This window comes from Cheilinus undulatus, linkage group 8 (genome assembly GCF_018320785.1).
Source record: "Cheilinus undulatus linkage group 8, ASM1832078v1, whole genome shotgun sequence".
NCBI lineage: Eukaryota > Metazoa > Chordata > Actinopteri > Labriformes > Labridae > Cheilinus > Cheilinus undulatus.
In genome coordinates, this window is record NC_054872.1 from 44,940,300 (window position 1) to 44,952,487 (window position 12,188).

Sequence of the window (12,188 nt, forward strand, 5' to 3'; positions counted from 1 at the left end):
TTGCAGCCCTTCTCCTTACAGTAACAAAATGATCAAATCTTGACTCAAATTTATAATGTTTGAAGTAAAAGAAATGCTTTACCTGTACTCCTTTTGGTCCTCGTGGTCCCAGAGGTCCCTCGGGTCCCTGTGAAATAAAACTTTGTTCATTATAAGGACAAATTCTGTGGTATTGAATTTTAATTGTACATTAGATAATTCTCGTACAATGTCACCCTTTTCTCCTGGAGTGCCACAGTCTCCTCTCTCCCCCTAAAAACAAACACAAAATTATTACAACCTCCACTTATTCTATACGATGAAAAATTAACAACTATTGTTTTTTGCCGACATTAAATATCACCAACCTTGTTGCCCTTGTAGCCTGGACGACCCTGTAAATGAACAAAAAAGTTTCAAAGTCTGAATTCGTCTGATTAGTTACTGATGAAGTGGTACAGAGAGTTATTTTTACCTCTGGCCCATCATTTCCAGGTCGACCATTCAAGCCAGGCTCCCCCTTTATAAAAACAAACCAGCTTACAATGAGCAGCATGAAATCAGACACTACAACAGTCTTTGTGAAATGACTTACCCTTGCTCCTTTTAGACCAGGTGCCCCCCTGAAGCCTGCATCTCCTTTTCTACCCTAAAATAAGTGACACTTCTTTGTTAGGTGCTAAGAGTGAAGATAAAGCTGTGCAAGTTTTGGAAAGATAATTTTTGTTGGTATAGACTCACTGGACTCCCCGGTGGGCCCCTCTCCCCTCTTTCACACAAACACACTTGGGCCTGTGGACACTAAGAGAGAAAATACAAAGACAGTGATAATTTGAACCATTTACTGAACTGCAGAGATGGTGCCATATTGATGTCACCAAGTAGTTTATAATTTAAGAGTTTGTAATCTTAAGTTTGGCATTTTGGTCCTTGCTATGTTGTTTTTGGAAGAAGAGACTGAGTCCCTAAAAACTGACCAAATAAAAAGACAATAGCTGAATGTTTAGTGTCTTTGAGAACGACCCAATGCCATGCAAATCCTTCTTCAGGATGCAATAGTAGCAACTTGTCAACCATTTGTAGCCGCACCATAAATTATATACTGCTTTGACGCGTTACTTACTCAAACAGGTCTGCACTTTACAAAATGAACACCGTGCTGCTTTAAAGGGGATTTAAAGTCCTTTTGAAACTGTTTTATTTTGGCAAATAATGATGTGAGAATAAAGGTCATTTTGTGAAAAGCTGTGTCTCAATTCAGGGGTAGCACCCTTTAAAGGACACAGCCTTCATAACCTGCCTTTAATGTTCAGACCAAACTAGATTCTAGATGAATTTTCTGTTTGCAGAACTAGTTGTCCCTTGCCCTTCATTTCTACATAGCCAATTTGCCAACCTCAACATCTGTGCTGGAACTAGCTAACATAACATCACATTATATTCAAAAAAAAAAATGATAAGGCAACATATCTTCACTTGCTCCTTGCTGATACTATTTCTTTTCAGTTGTTACAGGATCAATATGGCCATAAATGCTGTGACAGCAGTAAACACAAAAGCCAGTAGGTGGCAGCAGACACTAAACGGTATGAAGCAGTGCATGCCAAAGATCAAAACAAACTGCTGGTAATATGGATGAGAAAGTTTACCTGCTGCTAGGAAGACAGAAAACAAAGCTAGTGATTTGTTTCAGATTTCTTCAAACATCATGAGTCATGCCAGTTTGCAAGCTATGCAAAAACAAGGTAAAACTCTGCAGCAACACCAACCTTTATCCATGCATAACAAGACACCAGGCTAATCAGCAGTTGGCAACAACAGCTAGGCTTGATACACTGGGTAACTGTATGTCGTCACATCAGTACTGAATGACACTGTAAAGTCAGAAGGTCTTCAACTTCCAAACTAGATCAGAAGATCACAGTCAGCACTTAAAGTGCAAATTCACTCATTTTCAACCAGCTGTGTATGCCCAGGAAACTGATGACATGTGAATGAACTCCACTTTCATTTACCCAAAAAAACCCTCCACCGGGCAGAGTTTTTCAGATTCCTGATAGACTACCGCCTACTCTCACATTTTTTCTGTGCTAGCTTGGTGCCAACCACACAGCCCAAAGCCCACAAAGGGTATAGTCGAGACAAGGGCGGCGCCACATCAAAACATGTCTGAGATCAGCTGCTGCGACCATGCAGAAACAAACAGGACAGTGTAATGATGTAATAATATGTATTAAAAGAAGCTACAGTAATGTTGAAGACATCCACAGGTATTAATACAAGCCATAATACAGAATGAAGGACAAGGGCACCAGAACAAGGAGCCACAGTACAACGGCTCAAACAGCAAGGACTTAAATTTGTCCTGTAGTGAATTTAGTCGTGTGATATTAACACCAGGACCATAATGCTGCAGCCAAACACCCCAACATTCTGCCTGTCCATCACATGTAATTCCATTGTTTGTAGGTAAATACCTTTTCTGCTCCGGTCTTTGCAAGTTTCTCTGTTTGTGAGCACCCCCAGAGTGAACCATGTCCCCTGACAGAGTCACCTACGTCTGTGCAATGTAGGCCCATTCTTTTTTATTACTTTGTGTTACTTTTATGGCTCCCAAATATTAATAATTGTCAACCAAACTACATAGTAGCCCAATACTGTCCACTGTAGCAATGTCTTAATCACATGTCTGCAAAAGGTTTATAGACTACTGTACTATCGATCCCTCTCCACACATACAACTCAGAAGAATTCTGAAAAAAAATTCAGGGTAATCTACCCAGGGGTGGAGGAGGGGAAGTACAAAGGGGAGTAAAACTACACTTTTTGCTTACGCCCGTGCAGCACTGTGAGCTAAATTCATGAAATTTTCAGGAGTTTTGTGCCAGTGTGAATAGGACTTCTGACCCCTTATTAATCACAGGAGGAAGTCTTCCCTGCTGGTTTTTAGATGAACTGCAGGTCTAAGGCTCTTCTTAGTTGGCTCACCTCTCAGCCCCTGCAGGCTATCCATGCTCATTTCTTATAAACAGTCTATAATTTTATTAGATTAAATAAAACTTAAAAACTGGATTTTTTTTTACAAGACTTACCCCTTCAGCTGCCACTGCACTCTAGAACAAAAGAAAAGAAAAGGAAAAATGATATTAAAGGTGAAAATTTAGTTACAGGTTAATCACCATGGCAGTAATACAGAAAAGATGCATTATTGGTAAATATAAACGCTGTTCATTTTAATGCACATCTTTTTATGTAAGGACACAAATGAATGAATGTATAATATCACATATTTCTGGAAAGCAGAACAAGCAGTGCCACTCTCTCAGACAGGCCCTGACCTCGACATTTCTGTGTGTGGAAAATGCAAAGCAGGCGGGGAAGCCCCCCATGACAACTCTGTCCCTGAGATGTGAACCCGACATGAGGACAGACACCAAACAAGAAGAGGGGAAAACGGGAAATCCTGTGGTGTAACGTTGATGTTTGGTTGGGATTAAAGTCTGCAGACTTTGGGGCATCAGTGGCACATAGTTGAGAGTCACTGAAGCATCTTCTAGCTGACAGTCACCCCAGCGGCTGCAGCCATTCACTGAGCTGTCGTGCATTTGTAAGCCACCCTAAGCCCAGATTTGTTAGTCTTATCGGAGTTAGATCATAGGATAGATTCCTTTTAGATTATGACCAGTTTTAGGATAGTGATTCCTTGATGTGAAGGGCTATCAAATTGTGATCTATTGTAATAAGGGATATTTTTCATCTGAAGTGCTATAATTCCACTTTTTTACTTGGCATGTTTCAGGTAAACCTGAAACATACATGAAAATGCACTTCTGACCATGCTCTCCTCCATGCTGTTGCTGCTGCACAGCATTTTTCTTGACTGCAATTGTGAAAAGTAAAGACTAAAATGTGAGGAGTTTTTATTGACTAAAACTAGATTAAAATGTTTTGAGTTTTCATCAACTATAACTAGACTAAAACTAAATGACTGGAAATGACTAAAATGTGACTAAAACTAAAATGCATTTCATTTAAAGACAAAAACTAAGACTGAAGTTAAAAAAGGCTGCTAATATTAACACTGGAGTCTAGTTTGACTTTATGACTAATATTAACACTTATAGATTTTAACTGCACTCTATATGAGTTTAAGTAACACTGTGGATTTTGCTGCATATTTACCTTTATTATAGAGGTGTGACTTTACCTGAACAACCTGGTTAGGGTCTATTATGCAATTTTTTGCCAGTAAGGAAACATATTTTGCTGAGTAGCAGTACTGCATACATTAGCTACTCAGTACTCAGTACTTTAAGTGAACTTTAAATTAGGTACTTTGTATTTTTACTAGAGTAGATTTATAGACCAGTACTTTTACTTAAGACAGTTTTAACCAGTGTAACTGTACTTTTACTTAAGTACAATAGTTGTGTACTTTTTTCCACCTCTGCCTAATTGTGATTCAAACCCCTGAACCCCTGTACCAAGGTCAGTGATATAAACCACTGAGCTATCCAGCCGCCAAGATTATAGCCACTTTGTAATCACCGCCATCCATTTAGCTTATGGCAGGATTATGGTTAGGAGTGCTCTGCATCCAATGTGTAATAAAGCCACTGGTATCATAAATGAATGGGGGCAAGAAGCCATGAGCTAGTAGAGGCTAGCTGACTTTAACACCTTTTCTTCCTCATTTCTCCACAAACTTTTAGAGGAAATGATACGCTATTGAGTAAACAAATGTTATGGAGTACTGGTTAGACTGAAACGACAACTAAGTTTGAGACATGTGACCAGCAAGGCTGTACGGACATACATAAACCAGACTTTTACCAATGACTGAGTTAGTTGACTGGGTGGTCTTCAATATTTACCAGTTCACAAACCATCAAAAACTACCAAACCAGTCATGATTATGGCATGTTAAACCACCTCTGTATGCAGTCTGAGCAAACAATATGAAATCATTCTTCAGTTTACATTGAGATGCATCCTTTCTAACGTGACATTAAGGACTGGTATCTGAATGCCTGAGATGGATGTTAATGTAGGTTAAACAGGGTTACAGATCTGACTTGTATCTGATTTGGATCCACATGTGAAATGGCCCAAACTGAACCTAAAAATATTAGATTTCATGTGGCTTGTGCTGTACACACAGTCATAAAAAGTCACATCTGAGTCACCTCGAAGCCAAAAAATCTGATTTAGGCTATTTTTACCTGCAACGTGAATGCTATCTTAGGGCTCTATTATCTAAGTCACAAAAGTAATAACACCACTCTACACCCTGTCCCTGTTTTCCCCTGTCAACACAGGTGGCATCTGCTGTAAACTGAGGTCAACCCACTTAAAGCAAGCACTCACCATCTCTTTGAGCAGCGTCTCCTCCAGCTGAGGGTTGAGGAGACTTTGGACAAACTGCTGAGCCGGAGCGCTGGCGATGGCCCTCAGCTTGGCATTATTTTGACTCTGTTGTGCAATGTTTGACAAACCGACAGCGAAGAACTTTATACCGTGACCTTTGGCCTCGGCAGCAGCTGAAATCACATCGGGGTTCCTTGGATGGTCGACCCCATCTGTCATAAGCACTGCAACCCTGACGCTGTCCGCCGGCGTCTCCTGCACCAGCAGCTGGGAGGCGTTGTTGATGGCGTAGGTGGTGTAGGTGCCATGGCCGATGTAGTTCATGGTACTGACTTTACTGTGAAATGAATCGAGGTCTTTCCAGTCTGAGAACCGCTGCTCTGGGGACACGGAGCTGCTGTACTGAAGTGCAGCCATTCGCACCTTTAGTGTCCAGCCAGTGACCTGCAGCATTGAGAGACGGGTGCTGAAGCTCAAAACGAAGGCTTTCTGCTTCTCAAACAGGAAGATTGTTGCACTCTCTGAGCTGTCCAGGATGAACGCCACCTCCAGTGAGCATGGCAGACCTATGAAGGAAGAAAACAAATACATTTTCAAGTTCAACACAATTTTGCTGAAGAATAAAAGAATAATCTTCCTGTAGACACACTTTTACAGCATTGAGCATTATGAGTGGTGGTTTTTGATGTAATCCACACCCATCTGTTTCATTGTTTACAATTTTAAGAAAAATGAAGCAATGCAGAAATGACTGCTTGAGTACTTTGTTTTAATGCAAAATGTTGCCTTGAAATATCAAAATTAATTTAAAAATGCTGGAATCTCTGACATATACAGTACCACGCAAAAATTTGAGGCATGTTTGGGCCAAAAATTGAAGCTGAAATAAGGCATAGATGAGGTGAGTAAGCCACCTGGAAGGAGGGCGGGAAGGAGGATTGACACAATCCCAGTCATGCTCTGGATGTCCTTGCACATAACCAGGGGCATGGGAAAATAATCTGTTGAAAAATTATAAAGTCCATGCCTTAAGGGTAGCATAAGGGGTGGATATGGAGAGTAAGCACAGCCTAGGGTACCATCCAGGCGGGTTTGGGGTAGGAGCCCGCCCCTCTGTCCCCCCAGGATGTGGGCCCTGTGATGAATCCTTGGCACCCTTCAAGCTAAAACTTATGCACTGACTGTCTATGTTTTAAGTGAATACCTCTATTATTTCAAATATTTTGAACAGTTTTCAAAACCAGAAAAACTCTTAATTTTTAAAGTTGTAGTGGGACACGTCTTACCACTATGACAGATGCAGCATGTTTAGAAACTTAGCGCATAAAGTAAGGAAACTTGTGTTTGATAGATTATTTGTTTGTTATTCTTTGTTGTAGCAATGCTTCTTGGCAGTAACTCTTATACTGTTGGAAAGCCTGTTTATTTCCCTTTTAAATGGAGCCACATTTGTAAGGAACATGCATTTGTGGGATGAGCAGCAGAGCTGAGTATGTGGGTTGCCCCATTGAAAAATTTGCCAAATCTTCTCTCAATGCCAAACAGCTGATTTTGCTGTTGCTATTGACTCTTGTTTTGAGCTTCTGGTACCCCCAGGTGCTGCCAGCACCTATGTTCAGCGATGATTCCAGATTCTGCCTATGGCAGTTGGATCATAGGGTCAAAGTGCAGAGAAGACGCAAAGAACGCTATGCTGATTGCTGCACCGATGGTGGAGGCAGTGTGATGGTGTGGGGTGGCATCTCTCTCACTTGAAAAACAAGGCGTGTCATCATTGGAGGCAATCTCAATGCAGAGAGATATCAAGATGGGAATCTGCAACCAGTGGCAATCCCATATCTCCACAGTCCTGGACCGAACTCTATTCTCCAAGATGACAATGCTCGCCCCCACAAAGCGGGGTTTATTAGACTACCTCCAGAATTTGGGAGTGGTGAAGATGGAATGGCCTGCCAGCAGTCCTGATCTCAACCCCATTGAACACTTGTGGGATCAGCTTGGGCCAGCTGTTCGTGTCAGAGTGACCAACACAACCACATTACCTGACTTGCGACAAAGTCCCACATACTCAGCTCTGCTGCTCATCCCATAAATGCACGCTCCTTACAAATGTGGCATCATTTAAAGGAAAATAAAAAGGCTTTCCAAAGGTATAAGATTTATTGCCAAGAGGCATTGTTACAACAAAGAAATAATATACTAAACACAAATTTCCTTACTTTGTGTGCTAAGTTTAGTTGTTGTGAAAATATCTTCCATCTCTAGCAGTAGCCTCACCCCCAAATCTGTAGTTACTACATGCAGAGGCAAAATATATCATTTCTCATGCCTGACAGTTATGATAAAGCATTATTTCATCAGAGAGTATCCATCATATATTGGGCAAAAGCACCAAATCACATTTTTGCAGCACCACAGAAATTCATTATGCAAGTTTTGTCACATAATTTACCTTCAGTGTAAAAATTCTGTTTCTGAAACTTGGAAGATGCACATATTCATTGTATGATTTTCATAACTGTCCAATAAATTATGCAGCTCCACCAGAGCAAAAAGACATAATATCTTGGTGTCACAGAGTGAAAGAGAGAAGGAGACTGTAAATCAAATTTCATATCATGAGGGATGAATGGCTGCAATACAATATACATTTTGTTCAGAGCCAAGCACTTAATAGTTTGGTTCTTGTTTGCAAACAGACACTACTGCATCATTGAGCTACCATGCAAGGCACTGCTCTGACAATAAGGAGCACTTTAGTGTCTTAACCCACAGACACAGAAACATGTGCACAGGTGAAGCACAGTGGGAGCTCATGATTGAAACAGCTCCATCTCTGTGATCAGTGGACAGCCCACTGAGTCACAGCCAGCCCATGATGGACAGTCCATGATCCCTCTGTGGCCTGTAAGCTCCATGTATGTCTGCAATCTCTGGCATGAAACACTTCAAAAAATTTGTTGAACAACGTTTCTAACACCAAGGACTGGAGAAGCTTGGTGGCAGGATTGTAACAACATTAAATGTATTCAAAGATGGGTTTGATTTATACATCTGCTGTAAAGAAGGGCTAAACAAATCAGAACTTGATATTTTCAGCTGAACAGGGATACATAATATATCTTGATTTTTTGTGGCTGTAAAGAAATAAATTGTTGTCACAATAGCAGATTGATACACTCTGATATTACTGGTAAAAAACAAACCAGTTTGAAACCTGACTGATAACATAGCAAGATAAAACAGATGTCCTAAACGCCATTTTTCCTTCTTAATTATCAACAAATGGCAGACAAACTCCTATACACTGTTGAAGTTGTACAAAATGCTGGCAACCTTTTGTTTTCTGCCGTGCTTTAAACTTTCTGAAATACCATACATTTCAAAATCTTCTTTATTTTAATGATCAGTGGTAACAAAAACTAATAAAACTTAATGACCTTTGGTTTTATTTTCAACCAGAAACAAGAGTACACTGTCTAAATTGCACAAATATGTTGACAACATCTGGAAAAGTGGGTGAAACTGTATGAGGAGAGATCAAAAACACCCACTTTCCCAAATATTTTTGTGTAGGAGTTCATCTGCAATTTTATATAATGATAAATCAACCAATATTGGGTATTTAAGACTTCTATTTCTGTCGCTGTGATCACAAATAGGTATGTATAGTTTGATTTTCACAAAGAACATATGCATATGCATCCACTTTACATCGCTGACTTTGTCACAGGAGATTGGGGTACGAATCCCAGTGTGGACCCTCAGTAAAGGTCCTTCACACCGTCTATCTATGTCTCAGATGCATGCCACTTTGAAAGAAAGCATCTGCTAAATGACACTGTAACATATTTTTCTAGTTTAAATAAATTTTTAAAAATGTATGGTAAACAATTCAAATTGACTGTTTTGTGATCAATAGCTTATTTCTGTTTGTGGCTCTTACTGTAAACAATTTTATTGCTGAGCTTTAAGCCTGACATTATTTTTCTGAATCAATGTAAATTACACTTCTGTAAATGGTGTCCTCTTATCCTCTGTGTCTCATTTAAAAAAAAAAAATCTTTTTAAAAAAGGGCTGAATGAATTCTAATTTTAATTATTTTGGCTCTTATTGCGAATGCAAAATGAATTGTTGAACTGAAAAGAATGATCAGTTTTAAGTCATCATCCACTTGAATAATAAAAACATTTAAAAATAGGGAAAGTAGGATTTTTTGCTAAATATTCTGGATAAAAAGGTTGCACTTGAATGTTTGCATGATGTGTAGAGAGTTACATCTCTGCTGCAAAAATGTGTGGCACTTTATCTTAGTTAGCCCTAGTTACCCAGTAATTTTTTAGCGATGAGTTATTTAGTAATCTCTCAAGAATAATGTGGCCATTAATGAATAATAAGTTGGCATTCTAACAAGTTTTAACTTGGAGATATTATATACTTTATATACTGTATTAAATATTAGCCCTGTGATTGACTGGCTACCAGTCCAGGGTGTACGCCCAATGACAGCTGGGATAGGCTCCAGCCCTCCTGTGACCCCGGACGGGATAAGCAATATAGAAAATGGATGGATGGATGGGTGGGTATTAAATATTATATTTTATTATGGAAGTATTTACCTAGCAATATTGTATGGTATTAACCATTTAGTAATTCTGTGTAGTATTGTGGTAATTCTATGGTAATTAGGTGGTATTTTACCCAAACCTTAACCTCCCAAACCCAAACCCTAACCCTAAAAAGTACTAGGAAATTATTCAAGAAGGACTCACTTTAGTTTAGTGTGTCAAAATGAAAAAAATACCTGGGAATTATCAAGCAACTTACATAGAAAATTATAATCTTATTTCTAGGAAATAACTTGGTGAAATGCCACCAAATTACCAGAGAATTTGCAAGATATAACAAGGGTTGTGGGTTAGGATTAGGGGTTATGGTTAGGGTAAAACAGCATCTAAATACAATAGAATTCACTCAGTATTTTGAGGAATTAATTGATTGTCAATACATTATTACTAGGTAAAAATGCCCTTAATATTACCAAGTAATTACTTGGAAAAATGCAGAATTAATACTAGGTAATTACCACCTTATTCTTAAGAAATTGCTAGATAATTACAACTAAAATTAAGTGCCACTAAAAAGGGTATTATACTGGTGCTTTGATACATACTTAAGGTCACAGAATACAGTATAGCATATTCTGTGAATTGAAAATTGCAGTGGGACATATTGTGATCAGTATGCTTTTTCTCATATGCCACCCTGAGAAACTCTTCTATAAATGTTGATTAAAATGGATCCTTATTTCAACTGCAACATGACTTATCCAGATCTGTTTCCTCTGCTCTGTAATTGCTGACCCTCGTACCTGGAGTGTGTTACACCCACAGCAGATGCAAGGCCTGACCTTCACCTCCAACGTGTGGATGCCTCGTATAAAAGAATTACCATTTCCTCCATCAAGTAACCCGTAGTTGTTCCTGTTCCTTCTCTGGCCTGTGGCCTGGTGTGTGAGAGCCAGCAGCAGAAGGCAGAGCGCCACTCCTCTCCTCAGGTTTCCCCTCAGAAATATTTCCATCCTAGCAGAGAAAACAGATGCAAAGGGTGTAATAAAATGTAAAGAGCTGCTTTACATGCAGCTCATGTAAAACATATATTCTGTAAATATAACATTCACATGTTTTACATGTTTCTAACATGCATCCTACAGACATAACCACACCCAAACAGGGAGCTGTGAAGCTGCATTTTTCTTACTGTGATAAAACCATACAAATTATTCAAATTATTCCGTTCCCTATAATGTGCTTTATAAAATGCCTGCAATAGTACAGAACCAAAAATAAGTAGATGCATGTAAATCCAGAATAATCTGTGCTAATGCTATTTAGTCTATACAAACATAAAATTCTGCAGCTTTCATACAACATAGCCTAATTTAAATGAGTTTCTGTACAATAAATGAGCTCCAGAAAAGCAATAAATGTATGGAAATATGCCCTAGTGAATTGTGTACACAGTAGTGCACATGTTAAAGTTGTTATTCGAGCTATTAAACCACATTGCACGTGTAGTAATGAAGAGTTAGGCATGCAATAAAGACCAAAAAAGAATTGTTTTACCTAGAAACTCATTTAGCTGCAATCAGTGCTCGTAGTCCAGTCAGCTGTGGCTCTTTTGGGGGCATTTCTGCCCGGAATCTGCTCCCATGAACCGGGCAGAGATAAACTGAGGACCATCAGATCGTGGTCTGATGTGCTGTGAGTGTAGCCAGGGGCTCTGGGGCCGCTCCAACATTTCAGCGTTCAGAGATTCATGAGTGACCGAGGGGACTTTTATTTTCCTAACTCTGCAGCTCATTGACTCAAGCAGGAATATTATTTGAGTATTACAGCATGCAGATAGCTGTTTGGACCGGATAGATGCGTATTAATTACCAAAACAGAGCAGCTTAAATAAACACTTCTCCCAATAAAAGGAGGCATGACGATATTCTATAGTTAGGGACAGACCATTCTCCTCATGAACAGGGGAATATTTCAGTTTTGGAGACGTTTATATAACTATGTACAAGTGTTTTGGGATGTTGTCTTAGCGACTGTTTGGATGCGTGTGTGTAAAAGTCCCAAATGTGGTCATTTTATTTTTCCACTTTCGCCCACTAATGTGAATAACATGATTTGTAGTATTAATCCCATGTACAGCAAAAGTAGCCAATAATATTTGAACTGCAAAGCAGCAAAAACAGGTTATCTACGTCGACAGACATTACGCACTTATTTATTTCGGGTTTTATTGTCTATTTTTCAGATAAGCAGCTGAATTTGATGTGCTCGGA

General features: G+C 39.3%; 1 protein-coding gene across 1 annotated transcript in view; it reads right to left on the reverse strand.

Annotated features, from left to right (window-relative positions):
- The window catches only part of col28a1b (collagen, type XXVIII, alpha 1b), a 35,020-nt gene extending 23,421 nt beyond the window's left edge, over positions 1 to 11,599 (reverse strand). The window contains exons 1-10 of the mRNA XM_041793787.1: positions 11,473 to 11,599; positions 10,799 to 10,929; positions 5,347 to 5,912; positions 3,072 to 3,092; positions 721 to 780; positions 575 to 628; positions 455 to 499; positions 348 to 374; positions 208 to 252; positions 83 to 127 (exon numbers count right to left, since the gene is read on the reverse strand). Of these exons, the coding sequence (XP_041649721.1) occupies positions 83 to 127; positions 208 to 252; positions 348 to 374; positions 455 to 499; positions 575 to 628; positions 721 to 780; positions 3,072 to 3,092; positions 5,347 to 5,912; positions 10,799 to 10,928 (993 nt within the window). The 5' untranslated portion in view covers position 10,929; positions 11,473 to 11,599. The remainder of the gene's footprint in view (positions 1 to 82; positions 128 to 207; positions 253 to 347; positions 375 to 454; positions 500 to 574; positions 629 to 720; positions 781 to 3,071; positions 3,093 to 5,346; positions 5,913 to 10,798; positions 10,930 to 11,472) is intronic.
- Positions 11,600 to 12,188: the final 589 nt, after the last annotated feature.